At 44.3% G+C, this 22,437-nt stretch overlaps 1 protein-coding gene across 3 annotated transcripts in view; it reads left to right on the plus strand.

Annotated features, from left to right (window-relative positions):
* RPTOR (regulatory associated protein of MTOR complex 1) overlaps positions 1-22,437 on the plus strand; it is a 295,359-nt gene that overhangs the window by 200,591 nt on the left and 72,331 nt on the right. For all 3 annotated transcript variants that reach the window (XM_077253329.1, XM_077253327.1, XM_077253328.1), the window contains exon 5: positions 10,304-10,450. In XM_077253329.1, coding sequence (XP_077109444.1) covers positions 10,304-10,450 — 147 coding nt within the window. The remainder of the gene's footprint in view (positions 1-10,303; positions 10,451-22,437) is intronic.

A 22,437-nucleotide genomic window follows, 5' to 3' on the forward strand; every position in this document is an offset into this window, starting at 1 on the left:
CTTTATTGTCTCATGCTCCCATAGCTCCTTCGGTCTGCTACTGACACCCATCTTTTTTTCCACTGTTTTGTCCTTTCTTTGCTGTCCACCCGTACTGCTGTGACACATGCAATTACCTGAATATTTGCCTCATGAGGTAGAAGCCATGCCTCAAGTGGCTGGTTTATTAGCTTTGCTTTTTGAGGCCCCCATACACATTAGACTAAAGTCAGCTGATACCTCTGATATTAGTAGGACTAATTGACAGTCTAATGTGTATGCGTGCCTTCCAACTTCCCTGGCACATGGTGTTGGGGGAGAGAAGCATTCAGCACTTTGGATTTCGAAAGGCTAATCCCTTTGTCATCTGGCAGAAAAGCCGCAGCTAGAGGAGTCTATCAGGTGCTCTCTCACAGTGAATATTGTAGCATTGGGCCATGCCGAGGTTTCCTGTTTGAGGGACTCGAGAGAGAGCTGTCGGATGACGGCTGACTATGGTGTATGAGGGACTTTGGTTCTGCAGCTTCCGTTATTGACCTCATCTTAGCAATTTAGGATAGTGAAATCCTCTGTACCTAAATCCCCCCCATGCACATTAGACTAATATCGGCCAAACTCGCCAATATGGACAGGTTCAGCCAACAGCCTACTATGTATGGGAGCCCTCACAAATGGGGGCGATGCGTATGGATCCAACATGTCCGATTTTTGACTTCTCCCGGAGACATGCCATAGAGAACACCAGAGCCCTTTCCCGAACAAGGACTCTTGTGTATGGAAGAGATGGCTGCCAGCCAGACAGTCGGCCTGAGAATGGTTGAGCCAACAGCAGTCTAATGAGTATGATGGCCTTGAGGATTCTTACCTACAGTAAAGTATAGGCAAGGTGGGGGAAAGATTGAGGGACGTCCAACCTTCAGATTAAAAAAAGGACTTGTTTTTACTCCGAAGATCAGATGTACAGGCGATTAACAGTTCAGCCTCCAAATACATATGGTTCAGCCGTCCTCAGTAACAAGATGGCGCCTCTCCCTTCTGTTGTACGAGAAGCCGAAGAAAGTGTTGAGAGATTGCCGATCACGGTTGATTCATCTGCAGCATCTGTTAAGTCATTAATAATGGAGGATTTCCAGCCCAGAGTACTGCAAGGGAGTTTTTGGCAAACCTTCTACCTGTGAGCAGTAGCCGGGCAGTGAACCGCAGCAGCGCTTTTCATTAATGATTGCTAGGAACACCTGCCGTCATCTCTCCTTTTAATCAGTGTTTTAATCAGGTCTGTGAATGTTTTTACCCTTGTAATGCCCCATGCGGCATTAAATACATAACCCAACTAGAACTTGCTCTCCAAATGATAAAGCAATGTAAGAACCCAGCTGATGGTCAATGATCTCTTACGGTGATGGGCATGTAAGTTATGGTTACTGGTCACCCAAACCATTAAATCTTAGCTGAAGACATAAAGAACGGAGAATCATAGTGACTAGTCAAGTGTATGATCACTTTGTAAGGTTCCTGTATAAAACAATAGTAACGAACACGTCGCATCTCGCTAATCGCCCCATCGTCATATTTCATACTGACTTGCCATATTTTCTCACGTTCTGTTAAATAGTCACTGCCATTTTAAAAAACTTTGCATGAATTGGTACTATAAGTGAATATAATACACTTATCGGAGAAATAGGCTTCTTTTCGCAGAGGGAAACATCCACTTTCCCTCTGCCTTCTGATCTCCTCATTCACTCTGAAAATCGGCTAAAATCGGTCTTGGTCAAAAGAAAAGCGAGTGCCGCTGAGGTCTCAAATCACAGCTGGCTGTTGAGGCTTATTGAAAGGTGTGAGAGAAGCAGAGACACACTCTGAAGTTGCTTTTCAGTAGGGGTTTTATCTCACCCTGGTACTGGATTCATAGTTACAGTATATAATGTCCGTTATGCTTCTGCTTCTTCTGAACATGTGCTACATAGAGACAGGGTAGCCTGAAACGCTGATGTCTGTGTGTGCTGTGTTTAGGAGACAACAGAGGCTGGTTTCCTCCCACTATCTCCGAGACAACTGAAAATTAGGTAGAAAACTGGTAAAAAATGCAGCATACAAGTCATAATGGCCAGAATGTGTTACTCTTCACGTGCACACACAGGACCTGACCATAACACTGTAAGGACTAGTGACCAAGATGAAGAACAGTGAGCCAGCCAAAAGATGAACTTCCCCGTTCCTTCAGTCTGTTTAGTCCATTTCCTAAGGGCTTCTCTGTAGGTGTCTGTTCTCAAAGCACATGTTTCTGCACTCGATTCTCAGATATGATTCATGTCTTTGTTCTCTTATTTATTGGATGCCCAATCATAGTGATTTTTCCATTCTGCATAAAAATGTATGAACACTGGTGGCCTTCCTTTAAGATGATGTGATATAAATGGAAACCGCTAATAGAGGGACCTGTGCAATATCCTGAAATGTTTGCTGAACCTGTGAATGTCATCTCATGTAGAGTATCCCATAGGAGTAGGCACAATGTGTCACAGCTAGAGGGCCTACAATGTCAGGTACAAGTGACCTTTCCTTGCCAAAAGTTTCAAAAATGTCTGTCTTTGCATTTGGCTTCTACCACCTTAATGGGAATATTTCACACTGCAATTTTCACACTGGCCTTTGTGGCTTTTATTTTTGACTCTTTAAATTTACTTCTTGTTGTTTTAGAAAATAACACATGCACATTAGCCGCAATGAATCTGACTGTGTTTTGAATTGAAGCATCTAATGAGCGTGTTCAAAGTTCATTGTAAAGGGAGGGGGTGCAAGGTTAGTTCTTACTTTGCCTAGTGTGACTGGTGAATCCTGTTATCCGTTGTGTATGGAGGTGTTACCTCTCGTTGTAATCCTGCCTCTAATGATGATGGGACTGAAAAGATGAAGCTTGAATCTAAAAAAGACACAGTGGCCAGTGTGAAAATTGTAAGATTACTAATTTTGTATTTTTTATTTATTTTGTTAGTTTTTCATAAGGATTTGTGATAAAAAGAAAAATGTGCCCCAACTTTTTCAAAAAATATACATAACACAAGAGAACAGATTTAAAGGGAAACAATCATCAGAATGTGACCTATTGTGTAACATCCATGAGAGCTGAGGGAGCTAAGAAGTAGGAGGGTGAGGAAAGCTACTTTCTCCCCAAGTGAGAGACCAGCCATAAGGGCACTGTACTTTGACAAAAGCGTAAGAAAAAAAGAATAAACTGCCCATTTTTGAGCGAACGACATATCCTCTTTAAACCCTGCCTGCGAACATCCATATCTACAGTAGAGTACCTGTCCTGGCTCAGTGCCTCGCTGAATTCACTGGTGCTACGCTTAGCCGTGAGCTTGCTACCTTACCCAGGCTTCTATCCACTACTACACCCGATGCCCATCATAATTCATCTACATTTTCCCGTCTGACACTTCAAGGCGTTGCGTTCACCCCTCCCGCTCTTGGTACTTCCAGATCCAGACGCTTCTAGCACAACTCCTTGGATAATTTTGTTTTATTTAATGTAAATTGTTTTTCACTTCGGGGAGCTTTCCAGTCGCCAGCTCTTCTCCTCCTCCTTCCTTCACTTCCTTAATATAATACAAGAAGCAATTTGTCTGCGAGTGTGTTCCAGTGTTTGCATTTCTTGTGTCTGTAAATCCCACTTTATCCAGCTTTCTCCCGCTCCTCCAGCCTCCTTCCTGATCGCAGCCCCTCTCTCTCCTCCTCTGTGATTTCCCGGGTGACATGAAGGCTGTGCCATACAACGTCTTCAACTCTTTGAAAGTCACAGCAAATGCTGCTACAGGGTCTCTTAAGAGATTGGTTATTGCACACTAATCCTCACCCTGCCTGGAAGAGGCATCAGGAGGGGTAATCCGATTATGTTCTTGTTTATTACACAACGTGTAGTATGTTAACTCCTCTGGGTTGTCGGGGTCTTCCTATCAAAAAATGTCATGTACTTTGACATTATTTCGTAATCGGCCTAGACATCCATTGTGGGCGTTCTCTCATTTGATCCATTGGTCTTTTTGCGGACTCTGTCCATATACATTAGACGAAGGTTGGCCAAGCCCACTGATCTGGAAAAGACTAGATGACCATCTCATCTGTATTGGATGATTGACTGATGTTCTTTTGGGAATTGACTGAAAAAAAAAAATTGGTCTTGTTGAATATTAACGTGCCCAATTTGTTATTTTTGAGGCAGGAAATCATCTGATTCCCTAAGTGTACATCTGCTGCTTCCTTCCCTTCTTAAGAACACGTACTTTTCTTGTGAGGATGGAAGGAAGGCCAATCATTCAGCTATTGAAGGTCTATAACCACATTTAAGCGGTTTGTTCGACTGACGGCTATTCCTCCTCATCCCCATATACACAGTCACATATTAGCCAGCACCTAGCTCCTTGGGAACAAAAGGATCGGCTTTGTAAAGTCCAACTACCCAACCCTTCAATCCATAACATATGCCGGGAAAGAGAAATTCAGGCCATCCCCACATACATCAGATGGTCGAAAAATTGTGGTTTTAGTCAACTTAGAGGCCCCTATGCGCATCAAATGGGCCCGTCTCTCCCATATATAGGTAACCGCAGCCTAGTAGTGGCTTGTTTCCCATCTGATCATTCTCTCCTTCATGCCTCATCCAGCTGTCCATCTAGACTCCTACTGCCCATCCTTTCAGGAAGAGTTTGCGGGAGTTTTGTTATCAGAGACAAGATTACAATGGCAGGTAACACCTATACCCAGTGGATAACATAGGATCCACCAATCACAATGGGCGTTGTCACAGCTGACCTTGCTCCACCTCACAATGACCCTTGCACATGCTCAATACACATACAAAAGATGGAGTCAGGATCTGACCATTGTGGCTAATGTACATGTGTTGTTTCCTGAAACAAAAGAAAGTTGGAGTCTAAAATTGTTCCAGTGACCAGTGTGAAAAATTGCAAGACTTCATTTGTTTTTAGAAAGCAAACAAAACATTGCCAACATTTAAAAAATAAAAATACATTTCACACAATAGCCTGATTTAATCATAAGGTCATTTTCTGATCATAGCTTCCTTATAAAGCGATTTTTCGATGTGTTGTTAGTTACCCTGTGCAAAGCCATGAATCAGTAACTCGACCACAACAGCTCTAGTTCCCAAAAACTTTCCAAAAACACATTTTTGGCTATTTGTCTATCATCCGGCCTTAAGGCCCGAAACGACAATATAGTGCCGATCTCTGGGTCCATCCCCTGCCTGTAAGGTCCTTTGTATACTGGACTACAGAAGTCTTTTCTGCTAGAAGGACATGTCAACATGACTTCCGAGGTGACAACCAGTATAGCTGATCTTTCTATTGTCACTTTCTATAAACAGAGGCCAGAATTGGAAAAAAAATTACTATTATTCGAAAAGCAAAGCAAAATTTCGATGGAAATAGTTTTTAAAGTGAACTTATTTTTAGGGATCGTATGTCTCTGCATCCTGACAAATGGGTGGTGCTAGTATAGGTCATGTCTGTAAATAGTGATCTTGTCTAATCGGTGCTGGCACCCAGTTGTACCAGGGGGAATAGCGAAGGAGATGCACAATGCGGAATTCTAAAAGTAGATGTCTAGTTTCAATATTGCCTCTTTAGACGACTCTCTGCTTGCTGTCATTGGGTGGAAACATTCTCATTTACGTCCGTTCCCATTGTTTCCTACTGACAGACATGGATGGTTTGATAGAAACAAGAAAGCTCTTTAAAGAGCGCTCCTCCTGTGTCCGTTATATATCAGATTTTACTACAGTTCACACCAGGTGATTTCTACCTGGACCCATATAGGCTATGATGTATGTGGCACAGCTGGCCCGTGCTTCCGCATAACTCTGGGGGTCGGCCTGTAACTCCCGGACATCGCAGTAAGTGTTTACAAGCCCAGAGCATAGGCTGGAAGTATCTTAATGTATTTGTGTTTTGTGCCACTCATGCCATCGATTCTGGTGTGTATAGTGTGTGGGAAGCTCAGCTTGATTAATCAAAAGTTGTAGCTGCTCACAGCCCAGTGCTAGTCATTTCATCTAATGCAAGCTATGAAAGGTTGTTCTTTTTTTTGTTTGTTTGTTTTATGTTAGCTGTTGCTGAACTACAAACCTCAGCAACGTGCCACACAAAACATTGCAAGGCCTTTCCAAAAGAAAAACGTACTTGGCAAAAAAAAAAAGGACATGGCAAGGGGAGAGCCATTTTTGTCTCTGCTTCCATCCTGTCGGCTGAGATTCTGAGTCTAGATCTGTCCTATCCCCAGTAGAAGACAAGAGGTCACAGATGGGTACGGAACCTGATGGCCAAATACACTGGAGAAGACCACATGAGGAACATCCTGCTCAAAAATGGAATGTGAACAGAGCGGGACCATAAAAAAAAAAACTTGGAGAGATGTTCACCATGACTCGTGCATCGGTGCAGAATTAAGAAAAGATATTCCTCGTATTCACTAGCCAGGAGATCAGACAAATAAAGATTTGTGTGCAGAAAATGTGAGAACGTGCTGGTTTTCACACCCACAAAGTTGTGGCACCCCGGGGTCACTTTTCTTGGGGCACTACTACACCTCGAGTTTTCGAACAACACTTCCCAACACACAGATCCTGGGGTCTGGTTCAATCTACTGATCGTCACTTAGGGCCACTGTACTTTGGCTGCAAAGGGTATATGCAGATACCAGAAGGACTTTGTGCTAGATAAATATGTAGGGTCCTTGCTTGGGAGGTCTTTGCTCTCCCAAGAGCCGAGTTTGCCAATGGTGAATAATTAACCGTTACCAGTGTATGACCTGCCACTAATCAGTAAGTGATTGCAAATCCTTGTGTGAAAACCCCTTAAGGCATGCTTACCCAACGAACAGTTCAAGAGAATTTCGATGTATTCCAAAATGTTATTAAATGAGGTGATCTGCCGATACATGCAGTTTAATCATGTGCAGGAGTCTAGTTGTAAGGAGACTGCAGGGAGAAAATTAAGTTATAAGGACAACATCTGCCATCAATCTGTATGTTCTCTCTGTGTTTGCGTGGGTTTCCTCTGGGTTCTCTGGTTTCCTCCCACACTCCAAGGACATAATGATAGGGATTCTAGATTGTGAGCCCCAATGGGGACAGCGCCCATAATGTTTGTAAAGCGCTGTGGAATTAATGGCGCTGTATAAGTGAGTAAAATAAATATTCTCTTCAGCCGCTGTCTTCTAGTCTTACAGGCATCGCTTATTACATAATGAGCGCACTGCAATCCTTCACGCCGCTCCATCACAGGGTGAGGGGTGTGATTACTGAGCGCTGACTGTTCTTAGCCCCTGTGCCGCCCCAACACTGGAAACCGCGACGGCACGAAGAAGATGACTTAAAGGGATTATCCAGGACTTTTTATGTTTCACTAGGTGACTGAGCATCTGCCTGTGCTGCCCTGCGACGATCTCTCCTGGCTTAAAGTGGTCATGGAGGGCACCTGCCGGCAATTCTCCCACTTTCTGTGATGGGCAGAGCAGAGTCTTCTTTTCTACTCCACTCTGATGATGGGGTGTGATTGCCAATGTCTTGTTGATTGACAGCCGGCACCCTGCTGTGGTAGGTTTTGCTGACTGTCAATCAACATCAGCAGAGATGAATAGAAGGAAATGCTCTGATGCATGACTTCACATGGAGCGGGAGAATCGCCGGCAGGAGCGCTATGTGACCACACTGAGACAGTAGAGATCGTTGAAGGGCTACACAGGAAGCTAGTAAGCAAACTACCTAGTGCTTTCCCCTATAGAGAAAGAAAAAGTTCTGGATAACCCCTTTAATATTTTTTGGCTGCATTTCCAATTAGACTACTGCACAGAATTAAAACACAATTAACCTACAGAATACCACTAGGTCTGCTGAGAAATACTTTTTTTTTCTTGTGGGTTCCCTTTAAAACATAGTGATGCACTTCCTTGCCTGTATGGCTACATGTCAGCTCCTGCCTTGCTGGCCATCTTATCGTTGCCTCCGTGGCCTTGATCATCTCTAGCAACTTGCCTTCATCATTATTCTGGTTTCTCTGATGTCTGACTTCTCCTTTAGTACCTAGCTCCACACATAACATGGTTTGTTACCTCTTATTGGGTTGCTCGCCTGGCGCATCCGCAAGGTGCTTTTTGCTACCACTACTCCAGGTGTGTTCTGCATCCGCTGCTTCCATTCAACTTTAGTTGTAGTGTATGCTATATCCATTGTTTCCAGCCATCACTGAGCAGAAGTCCAAAGCCCTCAGAGAACGTGCTGTCTGCGAGTCCCCTAAGCTGCCAATCGTGTAAGATTAGCCTTGTTTACTCGGCCATACTAAAGCTCAGGCCAGACATGTCCACAAATTGCCCGCTATAGCTGAAAGACCATTTTTCAAACCTTGATCAGATGAATTAGTCAAAATTGGCCATTTTGGACACTTTAGTCTCCATGTACCATCAATCCAATTGATACCCCAGCTGCTGGTGCATGACACATTGATAAGTTGTCATCTGGACTAGTTTTGAATTCTGCTCTTGGTTTCTGGGACCTTTGGTGCCTATATGGTTCAATAATTTGTAGCATATCCATATAGTGACACATGCTCAGTTGGTTTCTCGACAGGAATGATTTGTGCCTAGAAGCCGCCATATATGATCACCACTCTTATAGAATCCCGTGTCTACTATTCCGCTTCTCTGCTATGTGTGCCTACCAATTATATAATATGTAATGAGCTGACTTCATATCGACATAATGTGTCGTATTGATTGACAGCTTCCAAAGCCTCCTCAGATTGTGTGCACCAGCCTTTACCTGCCCTTGATTATATTGGCTGTCATTTGTCAGAGTCTTGAAAGCGCTTTCTACAGATCTTCAGCTACACTGATGTAATGACCCGGATCATGTTATGTGGATACATCTTCGCCAGGTCCCCTCTGCTAGCACTGTAAGGAGCTATGATTCTTTTTATGGATCTTCTTGAACAAGAGATGACAACTGAGATGACAGCAAACATGGAGGAGAGAGTTTTTAGTTTTTTCAGTATTATGAGCTGACTACATGCCAGGGGCAAAGAGCCATGTCACCCAATAGCTGCAGGGCAGCACGTGATGTCATTTAGGCAACCTCCGCAGTACAACCTGATAATGTGCAGCAGTAGTTCTTATTGCTAATGAAATATGGAGTAGCGAGCATATTGGAGGGTACATTTAAGGAAACCACAGTGAATTACAGGGTTTTTCGGCTTGTGAAAAACCTCTGTCCATTGGCTGCAGTTTGTTTGTTTTTTTTAAATGCTGTTCATTTCTTGCCCTCCCCTGGTCCAGCTTCGCAACTGCGTCCAGTGTCTGTTATTGTCGGCGGCGCTGACTTCGCGTTGACAGTACTGCAGCCAGTCAATGAGCTCTTGCCGCTCATGCCATTAATTTGCTAGAGCTGAGCTGCTCACTTCACTTCTCTGTCGTGACATCAGCGCTGCAGACAATAACAAGAGCAGCGGTGAAAATTCAGTGCTAGTGTTGAGTAAAGCAGTATAAAAATAAAAGCTGCAGCCAGGGGAGATGGTTTTTCGCAAGGCTGTGGAGTCGGTAAGCCAAACCACAGACTCCATTTCTCTGACTTACGACTCCACAACACTGCCTCACTACAGAGCATGTACGTAAAGTGCAGCACAGGTTCATTCCAACTAAAAGCCGAGATCCTTAGATCAGGAACAGAACAGACATTTATAACTTTCCCAAATTCTTATGAAAACATTTACAGAACGTCCTGCACTGAACTACTGAACCCAATTTACTATATATTTTAGGAGTTGGAGTTGGTCTGTTTTATACTGACTCTGACACCACCTCCACCAAAATGGATACCGACTCCGACTCCACAACCCTTGTTTTTCAAAACCCTAAATTCACTTTATCGGCCTTATTATGTCATGTGCAGGGAATAGACGCCATCATGTGGCACTCGACAATTGCTACTTTATTTACTATAACAAACATTTCTGTTTCCCCCCCACCCCCCAGATCACTAGTATCAACCTCATTACTATTGTGAGTAGTCTTGTCCAAAGAAGAAAAGCAGCTGTTTTCTTCGAAAAACAGCACCACCCTTGTTCCATAGGTTGTGTTTGGTATTGCAGCTCAGTTCCATTAACTTTGATTGCAGTACCAGATACAACCTGTGGACAAATGTGGCACTGTTTTTTGGAAAGCAAAAAAAATGCCTGTTTTATTCTTTTCAATCCTGGAGCACACATGGTCACTTTATCAATTCTAATACAAGCCTTTTTGTTTGTCTCCCCAGAATTACACACAGTACATCCCACTCTCAATCTATGACCTGCAGACCTGGATGGGGAGCCCCTCCATATTTGTATATGACTGCTCCAATGCCGGACTCATCGTCAAGTCCTTCAAGCAATTTGCTCTGCAGAGAGAACAGGAGTTGGAGGTAAGAATGAAAACTATCCCAGTTGTATAGACTCAGGACACAGATATGGCATCCCACCCCGTCCTCTGTCCTCGCCCCCCGGCTCCTGCATTACTACTTGTTATAATACCCAGCTGGTGTTGCTAACAAGTCCTAATAACCACGCTTTTATTAAGACCTCGCTTGAGAATTTTCCTAGCAGATGTTGTACACAAGCAGTTTAACTCTATATAGCTTTGTAAATCCAATCAGGAAACCACAGATCCTCCTTCTCACCGCCAGAGGGAATACTTCCAATTACTTAACTATCCATGCGGCCTTTAAGCTGGCGCATATCATAAAGGGGGACATGTCGGACTACAATCCATACTATAATGTATCATAGTATGTGAACGATAGATCAGGTGTAAAGTAGAAATTTACACTTTTTACATTTCTTATTGTGTTTCAGATATTACTGATTTTCTGTTGGCTCTCAGGCTGAACACCATGGTGTTTGTAAGAGGCCTTCTTTACTTACAGCATTGTTTTGGTGGGATCTAGCAGTCTCGTGTCTTTCGGACCATCGGTGATTGTCCAGCCACCCTCTGTAGAATTAATGAGCACAATCAGCTGAGTCGGATTGGCAGTCAAGCTATGTGCACACATAGCGGTTTTTACCGCGGAACCGCAGCGTTTCTGCAGCTGCGGGTCCGCAGCAGTTTCCATTGCGTTTACAGTTACATGTAAACCCTATGGAAACCGCAATCTGCTGTGCACATGCTGCGGGAAAAACCGCCCAGAAACGCAGCGGTTTACATTCCGCAGCATGTCACTTCTTTCACACATAGGAATGCATTGATCCGCTTACTTCCCGCATGGGGCTGTGCCCACGATGCGGGAAGTAAGCGGATCATGTGCAGATGGTACCCGGGGTGGAGGAGAGGAGACTCTCCTCCAGGCCCTGGGAACCATATTAGTGTAAAAAAAAGAAAGAATTAAAATAAAAAATAATGATATACTCACTTCTCAGCGCTGCACGCGGCCGTCCGGTCTCAGGGTTGCTGTGCGAGCAGGGCCTGCGGTGACGTCGTGGTCACATGACCGTGACGTCACGAAGGTCCTTCTCGCACAGCATCTTTGGAGCCGGACCGCCGCGTGCAGCGCCTAGGAGATCGGGACGTCAGAGGGTGAGTATAAACCATTTTTTATTATTTTTAACATTACTATTGATGCTGCATATTTGCTGCATATGCAGCATCAATAGTATAGGAGTAAACCCGCAGCGGAAACCGCGGAACAAACCGCGATAAATCTGCAGGGATAACCGCAGCGGTTTTGCCCTGCAGATTTATCAAATCCGCTGCGGAAGAACCTGCAGAGGACCCCGCAAAGTGTGCAGACTATGTTCACAAGTAGCGTTTTTTTTTTTCTTTTCCAGCAGCCATAATCTGCTCTCTTTGCTGTAAAAACGCTGAGTTTTTAACAGCATTTTTTTTCTATAGTACTTGTTTAATATTGTTAGTTTTATTCACCAAAAATACATTAAAACCTGATTGCTGTGTTTTTCCCTTTTGCTTTTTATGGGTGAAAAAACGCTGCAAAAGCTTTGAAAGAATTGAGATGCCACAGATTCCCAAAAAAATGCGGCAGTGCTGAAGTTGTCAGGAAACAATCAAGCGTGTTTGAGATTTCTGAAATCTCATAGCTGCTACTGTGAGATGCAGTTTCTTTTCCACAGACACAAAACGCTAAGTGGGAACATAGCCTTAGAATGAGATGTCCTTGACCAAGCGTCATGGGTATTCCCCTTTAAAGGGGTTGTCCGTCCTTAAGCTACAAGTCTGCAGTCGATATATGCATATTGCGCGCTGTAAGAATTTTTTGTCTCCAGGAGCGGGTGGTCGTGTGATCGCAAGTATGCAATTTGCATTGTTCCATCCACACTCTGAATTAAATGTGTCCGGCCTCGATCAATTCACTTCTTCCATTGAGTGCGGCTGCGAGACCAAGTGTATGCAAATCACGTACTTGCCCCTGAGAATCACAGCGTGCAATGTGAAGATTCACAAGTCTGCAGTCACACAGAGTGTCACGTCTCTTGCAGGCTCCTTTTCGTGTACTGAACATGTGTATACCATAAGCGAGTACTGAACATACACCAGGCACAAAGGGCGCATGTGCAAGATTTCAAGGCTGCGTTCCCATGATGTAGTAGCGATATCACCTCCATTTTTAGCACTATCTATCCAGCTCGGCTTAATGGGTATATTATTTCTGTAGAGGGTGGCTATACAATCCTCACTACATCATCGGTATACCCCTTAACCTCTTACATATGCACCATTTGTACCCATTGAATGTGCAGCACTCTTTTGTGGAGCATGCCTCCGCTCTTGCAGCCTTCTCTGGATGACGCATGCACATTTCATCCTATTAGCAACACAGGACCCATATAATAACCATACTACAGGGCTAAACTCATTGAGTACTAAGCAACAGAAGGTAGTAGGAAAAACACCTACAGAGTGTATTTGCCCATTAAAACATATCGACAAAACGTGCGTTGGGGTGACGGGAACTTTGCAGGCAATTGGTGACATCCACATGTAAGTTCTAATACTGTTATTCTCAAGCTCCCCTTTTGCTGGATACATATATTGGAAAGTGAGCCAGTTAATACCAGCATCTATAGAGGACTATGTCCCGTTAATGCTACATTGTTAATGTTTTTTTACCTCCTGCATGTGCTTATGTTCCCTTGTTTGTGTGCCTAGCGGCCTCCGTTTTTTAAGGTGTTTCCATGTATGTCCTATGACCTGTGAATCAAGCACTTAGGGGGTGGCACTAGTTACTTAACCCTTAAAATTTTATCCAGTTTGAGGAAAAAAAAAGTCTGCTTTCTTTCAGCGCCAAACCCTGTACATGGGTTGTATTTCCTATTGCTGCTCTACACCAGTGAAGTGAATGGAGCTGAGCTGTAATACCGCACACAACCTGTGGACAGGCATGGCGCTATTTTTAGAAGAAATCAGCCATGTTTTTATAATCATAGACTAAAACCCTTCAAGCTCCTTTGTCCGTTTCCTTCTTGTCCCTCTATGCAGAGCATATGCCCCGGTACTTCCGTGCGACGATTCGGCCCATTTCTCATGCACCCGTCTACCATGCTCCCTCCTCTCCTATTGCATCATGTTGGAAACTTCCCATAAATATGCATGGAGTAGCGAGCGTTTTGCCGGGCGCTTTCTAATTATGAGCTCTGAGACTTTAGAGGACAGCTCATTTATTTCTCAGCTGCTAAGAGCAGCATTTCCAAAGACCTAAATTGCATTCAGCGCTATGCTCGGCTATAATTGGCACCCAAAGCATCCAAATGATTGTAATCTTGCACACTTTCAAAACAAACATCTAATTCCAGAAGAAGATATTAATAAGGTCACGAGAAAAAAAAAAATAAATAAACGTGTTCCTGTTGTGGAAGCTTGAGGAATCCAACGAAAGAGGCAGGAGTGCGGCAGCCAGATGTGTGCTGACCTGCTTAGGCCTTGTGGTCCCAGTACTTCCAGGACTCCCTTGAGTGATGTATAACCCTATGGCAGTGATCTGAAGTTTGTGGATCGTAATGAAGTGCCAAACTACCGTTGTTAGGGAATGCTTACAATTGTTGTTTTGTAACAGCTGGTAAGCCACAAATTGGGGACCATGGCCCTAGGGCTATTTTTTTTTTTTTTTTTTTGCTTGATGCCTATTAGCAGAGCAGACAACCGGGGTGTGTTAAAAGTTATAGTCTTGCAATAGCCGACCACAGTCCTAGGGGATAATACCATAAATTCCTTTACCCTTGTGTGTTTTGGAGCCCATTTCTTCGCTATTTTTCCTCTTGCTGCTCTCTGCTTTTTAGCATTTGATTTACCGTTTTGCCTTTGAGCTGTGTACACCTAATACAATGATGGATTACTTCAAAGAGGAATGTTCATTAGGATATATTTATGCAAAAAGAAAAAACACCAGCGACAGATGAATCCATATTCCCCGGTTTCTTTTCGAATAGTCAAGGACCAGCAGAACATTATTCCTGGAAATCCACTTTGCGGCTTCCACGCTTGGTGTTGATTCAAACACTTGAGTTATTGGAATGTGGATGAAAGCAAGGAAAAGAATGGGCAAAGTTATGTTCTAGTTAATTGAAATGGAAAAAAAAAAACATGAAAAGGACATGTAAAATGACCAATGAGGAGTCCGTGATATTGACTGCATTTTCCTAATTGTAGGTTCTGGTGAAGGTACAAACAATAGTTGCAAGTGCCACCTTCAACAAATTATACTATGTGCTACACTTTCATCAATGTCTCTTAATTATTAGTGGATTGGAATACCAGTGAGGGATTTTTCAAAGATCTACAATCCAGATGGTTTCTGAGTAGCACCCAGTTGCCATCAAGAAGGAGGCTAAATAATGCTGTGTTTGACATAACAAGGTTGGTCTAGCTGACCAGATCCATCATCTGTACTCCTTCAAGGCAAATCGCTCTTCTTCTCTTCTTCTAATCCAGAAGTACATATGGATACAAATGGATTTTTTTGAATGATGGTGACCGAACATTCGTGAACTTTTGAAAAATGTTCATGTTTAGCTTGTCCAAGTTAGTCATCTACATTTATGATAAATTATTCTATGGCCTATACTGTTATCAGTATCTGACAAATAATGGTGGACCAAAACACCAGTGAGGGGTTTTCTGAAGATTCATGATCGAGGTTGTCTATGACTAACAGCCTACTATCATCAACACATATACGGTTCTTCATGAAGTACGAAGGAAGTTCTAGCTGATCAGCTATATTGTGTGTCCTATGGCAAGGCAAATCGCAGCTCTTCTAATCCCAAAGGTTTCGATTTTGGAGTATAGATGGAGATAAATGGAATCTTTTAAGGGAAGATGACCAAATATTGTTGAAATTTTGAAAAATTTTCATCTTTGGCTTTCCTTGGTTGTCCACTTTGGTCATCAACATTTATGATAATTTATAGTATGGCCTATGGTCTCATCAGCATCTGATAATTAATGGTCGACTGAAACTCCAGTGAGGGGTTTTCTTAAGATCCATGATTGAGGTGTTCTATGGCTAACAGCCTACTGTCACCATCAGAGTCCATATACTATTCTTAGTGAAGTATCAAAGAAAGTTCTAGCTTACACAGCTCCAGCTGTGTGTGCTACATTAAGGCAAATCGCGCCTCTTCAGATCTAAAATGCTTCAACTATGGATTTATAGATGGACGTACATGGAATTTTTTGAGGGAAGGTTGATAATAACCCAGCATTTTTGGATTTTTGACAAATGGAGAGAATATAAAATAATGGAAAACTGTTCATTTTTAGTTTCCCTTGGTTGCCCACTTTAGTTGTCTTCATTTTCTTTCTCCTTGATGTCTACTCTTCAGTATTTTAGCTCTTTTGTTTGTGAGACGGAAGGATTACTGAATATGTGAACCTATAGGTTTTCCCTAATTATAAATGAAGGTATACTTTGTCATGTCAAAAATGTTCGGTGTCTTGCCTATTTATATCAAGCACAGTGCTCTCCACGACGGCTTTCATTAAAGTGCATTGACGCAGAGAAAAAGCCACTTGGGATACAGCACACTAATATAACATGTTCAACTGTCGCACTACTCTGTGGTCACTAGCCTTGCTCTGCACGTCACTGTACTGTGAAAGGAAATTCTTTACAAAAGATTGTGCAGTACTCAGGATAAATTGCACTTTCCAAGATAAACCTAGTCCTCTGTTTGGTTGGGGTGATGGAGGGGGACTATAGATCAAATGTTAACCTTACACTGCAGTATCCATTTGTCATTGTGTCTGTGATGTATTCATCTTTGCACTCAGACATGTAAACCCATTGTTAGTTGCAGTTTGCCACAGAGGCGTCATCTGCACCATCTCAATGTGTGTATGCATTGTCCATCACATCAACAATAGGTGTGGAGCTTGTGTCCTCACTGAGCAAAATAATTGCCGTACACAGTAAACCTCATACACAATACTCCCTCAACTTCTACTTCGGCCCTAGCTTTGCACCCTCTTAGGGTACCGTCACACAGTGGCATTTTTATCGCTACGACGGCACGATTCGTGACGTTGTAGCGATATCGTTACGATCTCGCAGTGTCTGACACGGTACTGCGATCAGGCACCCTGCTGAGAATCGTACGTCGTAGCAGATCGTTTCAAACTTTCTTTCGTCGCTTGATCACCCGCTGACATCGCTGGATCGTTGTGTGTGACAGCGATCCAGCGATGTGTTCGCTGGTAACCAGGGTAAACATCGGGTAACTAAGCGCAGGGCCGCGCTTAGTAACCCGATGTTTACCGTGGTTACCAGCGTAAAAGTAAAAAAAACCAAACCGTACATACTCACCATCTGATGCCCGTCAGGTCCCTTGCCGTCTGCTTCCTGCTCTGACTGAATCCGGCCGTACAGTGAGAGCAGATCACAGCGGCGACGTCACCGCTGTGATCTGCTCTCACTTTCCGGCCGGCAGACAGTCAGAGAGGAAAGCAGACGGCAAGGGACCTGACGGGCATCAGATGTTGAGTATGTACGGTTTGTTTTTTTTTACTTTTACGCTGGTAACCACGGTAAACATCGGGTTACTAAGCGCGGCCCTGTGCTTAGTTACCCGATGTTTACCCTGGTTACCCGCGGACTTCGGCATCGCTCCAGCGCCGTGATTGCACAGTGTGACCGCAGTCTACGACGCTGGAGCGATAATCATACGATCGCTGCGACGTCACGGATCGTGCCGTCGTAGCGATGTAAATGGTACTGTGTGACGGTACCCTTAGCCATTTGCACTATGCCCTCTAGTGCCTTGTCCCCTAGCGCCGTGACCCCATCTCCCATAGCACCGCACCCCCTTGTCCCTTAGCACTGCGTCTCCTAGCATCGCGCCCCCTTGTCTCCGTGTCGCGCCCTCTTGTCTCCTAGCGTCGCGCCCCCTTGTCTCCTAGCGTCGCGCCCCCTTGTCTCCTAGCGTCGCGCCCCCTTGTCTCCTAGCGTCGCGCCCCCTTGTCTCCTAGCGTCGCGCCCCCTTGTCTCCTAGCGTCGCGCCCCCTTGTCTCCTAGCGTCGCGCCCCCTTGTCTCCTAGCGTCGCACCCCCTTGTCTCCTAGGGTAGCGCCCCCTTGTCTCGTAGCATCGCGCCCCCTTGTCTCCTAGCGTCGCGCCCCCTTGTCTCCTAGCGTCGCGCCCCCTTGTCTCCTAGCGTCGCGCCCCCTTGTCTCCTAGCGTCGCGCCCCCTTGTCTCCTAGCGTCGCGCCCCCTTGTCTCCTAGCGTCGCGCCCCCTTGTCTCCTAGGGTAGCGCCCCCTTGTCTCCTAGCGTCGCGCCCCCTTGTCTCCTAGCGTCGCGCCCCCTTGTCTCCTAGCGTCGCGCCCCCTTGTCTCCTAGCGTCGCGCCCCCTTGCTTTGCAGTCCTTTAGCCCCTGTCACCAGGACCCTTTAGCCTCATGTCAATCTCTGGAGAGATGCTGTCTGTACACACTTTCTCCACCTCTATTATGTTGTACCACTGATTCTTTTTCGTCTTTGTCACGTCTTCCCCACATAATAATCAGTCGTTCCGTAGATAGACTTTTAAGTAAAATTCACATATCCCTTTGGTGTGTGTAACTCCTTCGCTGATCCATCCACCTTTCTCCTCTGCTCTTCTTCGTCCTTCTTTTCCTCATCATCCTGACCTATTAATATGTTCCATTGCTCTCGGCTGGATTGCCTTGTTTCTCCTCACGTTCCCACAGGACCCCCCACTCATGGTGTGTTATTGCCACTCTGTGAAGGGCGACAGGCTGAATGAAATTTACAGAGCTGGGAAGTTGACTCGTCTCCAAGAGGAACGGATAATGTCTCAGTGTACTAATATCCTGCCACATATTGGTGTCTGGGGGCACATGGCACCGGAGGTGATAAATAGATATTTCTCATTTAATGCTCTTCCTATTTTTGACCTAGCGGGGCATCCCAATTTTTTTTAATATACTTTCATTAAAAAAAAAATAGTTCATCTCAATCTCATCTCTTTCCACCCAGTGAACCCAATATTCTGATGTTTTGAGGAATGGTATATCCCATTTGATGAGTTTAAGATTTTTTTAAATACCCCATTCACCTGTATTGTGGTGGAAACTGTTGTGGATTTGTGCGGAAATTGCACTGCAAACCCTGAAGCTTGTGAAACATGGTCTTGGGGGCTCAACTGTTAGGATTACTGGAGTTGGAGAGCCTGATCCCCATTTATTGCCAAAAAAGTGTCCTTCAAAGTGGTTGTTCGTTGGGAACCAGTGATTATGAGGGCGGACTGCCAATCCATACCCTTCTATGGCAATTGGAAACAGCAAGGTTACCACTCAAATTCTCCAACTGCTGGCATTGGGGAGCAATAGTACAGAGGTTCACAAAAGGTTTAAAAAAAACATCTGTTGGCCCAAAGTTATTTCCTCCCACCACTTTCATCTTCTTCATGGCAACTCGCCCTCCTTAATACTTGTGTTGACTAAACATGTCTTTTTTGCAACCAATATTAAAAAAACACAACATATAACAATTTTAAAACTTTAATACCCCCTGGATTCATTCCCATTCCACATTGCCAAATTTTACAGAGCTTCCACTTAATAAATTGGACACTCTCCTCTGCCACCCTTTTTTATCGTTCCACACTAGCATCATTGATTTACCAGAGCCATGAAAATGGATCCCATTGACATAACGGATCCATCAAGCGCTTCATGGATCCATAAAGTACTTGAAAGTGAGATATAGTTAGGAGCGTGAGCCATGCATACTTGGAAACAAGTGGCGGGGTGAGCGTAATTGAGAACCAGTGAGCGAGCATAGTTGAGAACCAGTGGCGGAGCGAGCGTAGTTGAGAACCAGTGGTGGAGCGAGCGTAGTTGAGAACCAGTGGTGGAGTGAGCGTAGTTGAGAACCAGTGGCGGAGCGAGCATAGTTGATAACCAGTGGTGGAGTGAGCGTAGTTGAGAACCAGTGTCGGAGCGAGCGTAGTCTGGAACCAGTGGCGGAGTGTGCATAGTTGGGAACCAGTGGCAGAGCGTGTGTAACTGGGAACCAATGGCGGAGCGTACGTAGTGGGGAACCAGTGGCGGAGCGTGCATAGTTGGGAACCAATGGCAGAGCGTGTGTAGCTGGGAACCAATGGCGGAGCGTACGTAGTTGGGAAAATAATGGTGAAAAATATCAGCTCACTACCTGTTGCAGCACCTTGCTGGATGAAGTAACATCGCCCAGAGCCGTCTTAGTCTTGCATGTCAGCAAGTAGAAAATGGTGGGAGAAGACAACCTTCAGCGATGAAATCAAAAAGGAAAGTAATCTTTTTGTAACAAAATGAAAAACTTTTATTTGGTTCAATAGTATATGAAAAAAGATATGGCTCCTGGTCACCACAACCTGGGATGAACAACCAACGTGTTTCAGCTATGACCTGTAATCATGGTGGTTGTTAATCCCAGGTTGTGGTGACCAGGAGCCATGTCTTTTTTAATGTACTATTGAACCAAATAAAAGTTTTTCATTTTTTTTACAAAAAGATTATTTTCCTTTTTGATTTCATCGCTGGAGGTTCTCTTCCCCCACTCTTTTCTATTTGCTGTACATAGTTGGGAACCATTGGAGGAGCGAACGTAGTTAGGAACCAGGGGCGGATCATACGTAGTTGGGAACCAGTGGCAGTGTGTGTATATTTGGCATCCAGTGGCTGAGTGAGCGTAGTTGGGAATGAGTGGCGGAACGTGCATAGTTGGGAATGAGTGGCGGAGCGTGTGTAGTTGGGAATGAGTGGCGGAGCGTGTGTAGTTGAGAACTAGTGGCAGAGCGAGCGTAGTTGGGAATGAGTGGCAGAGCAAGCGTAGTTGGGAACCAGTGGTGAAGCGTACTCTCTCTCACTGGCAGATTTAGGTATGGAAACATTCATGTTGCTACTCAAATCATCTTGGCGTCCTGGAAGAAGAGTTAGGAGACAGAAATAAGTCTGATCAGATGCATCCAATTCTGGCAAGACAGAAAAAATTTAACCAAGTGTTTAAAAAATGTCTTCGTATGTCTAAGCTTAGTGTCCGACAACTTACACCTTCTTCATAACATCTCTCCCTCCTTTCTACTTGTATTGACCAAACTCGTGGGTTCTTTGTTTGGGTTGCAAAAAGACCCAGTGGTTCCACCAACGTGACCAAATTTAGACAAGGGGAAATACAGTTTGTAGCCGAGAAACCTAGTCACATAAAACGTTTTTAAAACTTTGCAACCCATCGGATTAAAGAGTGATTCTCAATTTAGCAAGTTATTTCTTATACACGTGATTGTGCAAAAGGTCCTGAATGAAGGAGGGTCCCTGCAATCTCTAGAACAGAGCTTTTAAGTGCCAAGTTAGAATGTTTCAGTGGCCACTGACAGAAGCCACCTCTGTGGGACAGTCGGAGAGAGCAAAGTGCTGTTCTCATGGTTGGTGGAGAGGATCGCTAAGTTTTCATTTTTTATTGCGGAGTTCTCCAGTCCTTCCACTTTATAGATCAGGCTTACTACACCCGTACTGTTTCACGCCCAGGCTCTGTTAACACTGGCGGCATGGCTTCCTACTTAACGGCTGTCATGATCGATATAACTCCAGACACTGATCGATCCCATTCACGTAAGATGGTTCCATCTGATCTTCCTTAAAGCCGATCTGTCACCTGATTTGAAAATACAAAATGTAAAAATTGTTGAATAGTTCAAAGACCTGATGAGGCTACTGTATTTACCGTACTGTGAAAATCCATGTCAAAATGGCTGTGTAATCCTTTTTTTTAAGTTTTCAAATCCATTTCTTTCTACAATATATATAGTTTTACGAAAGAGGTAATTCTATGGTTTCCTAATAAGTATTTTGTATGAGTAAAGAGTTTATTTTTAGAGGGGATTTCCACTTTAAAAAAAAAAGTGGACCCCAAACATTTACTGTAACATAAAATAACAAAACCAGATGATACTCTCCCTTCCATGGTTCAGAGACCGTTTTCTGCCATTCTTTAAAGCTCATTTTTTCATGATGACGTCTCACATCACCACTGCAAACAATCACTGAGCTCTGCAGCTCCTCGTCAACACAGTGTGGGGTACTAGTCAGCTTTGACACCTCTCTTAGAAGGTACCCTCTTTGCAGACATCAAATAAGTTGTCGCCTCCTCTAAGAAGTACAAAGAAGTGAATGAGGAATGCCTCCCTCAAGAGCCCTGTTGTGTCCAGTTAATTGAGGGTCTCCCGTTAATTGGGGGTTCAGGTAATTTACTGTCTGAACTTGAACTCTTGCGCATGAGGGTTAGATGGATGCAGTGATTATGCACATACAGTAATTTTTCATTCTGATTTAACTTTTTGTTCTGTAAATTCAGCTTTAGTCGCTGGAACTTGTATATCTTTAAAGGGTAACAATTATATACGTATCTGTGTGCGTGTCACTGGAACTCGTATATCTTTAAAGGTTAACATATACTGTATTTTTCGGATTATAAGACGCACCTTTATGATCCCAAAATTAGGGGGAAAGTAGGGGTGCATCTTATAAACCGAACACTGTTCTTACCGAGGGGTCAATGCTGCGGGTCCGGAGCTGGGAGTGTTGTGCTGGTGGTGCGGTGTGCGGTGGTGGTACGGTGGTAAACAGTGCGGTAGCTCTGGGCTTTCACAAAATGACGGCAGTGCCCCCGTACCACCGAACACTCACAGCGCCACTCTTGCCTCCTCCAGCAGTGACCCTGCTCCACTGCGGCCTGCACCACTGAACATCCACAGCGTCGCACATCCGAACACCCCCTTCTCCCAGTCTGGGGTCCGCAGCATCGCCCCACTCCTGCCTCCACCAGCAGCGACCCTGGGACCCTGCTTCACAATAGCCACCACCAACGGTAAGCAATAAGACACTTGGTTTGTAAGAAGCCCCACCATTTTATAAAAAAAAAAGGTTTTT

The sequence above is a fragment of the Ranitomeya variabilis genome, chromosome 4 (assembly GCF_051348905.1).
Source record: "Ranitomeya variabilis isolate aRanVar5 chromosome 4, aRanVar5.hap1, whole genome shotgun sequence".
Classification (NCBI taxonomy): domain Eukaryota; kingdom Metazoa; phylum Chordata; class Amphibia; order Anura; family Dendrobatidae; genus Ranitomeya; species Ranitomeya variabilis.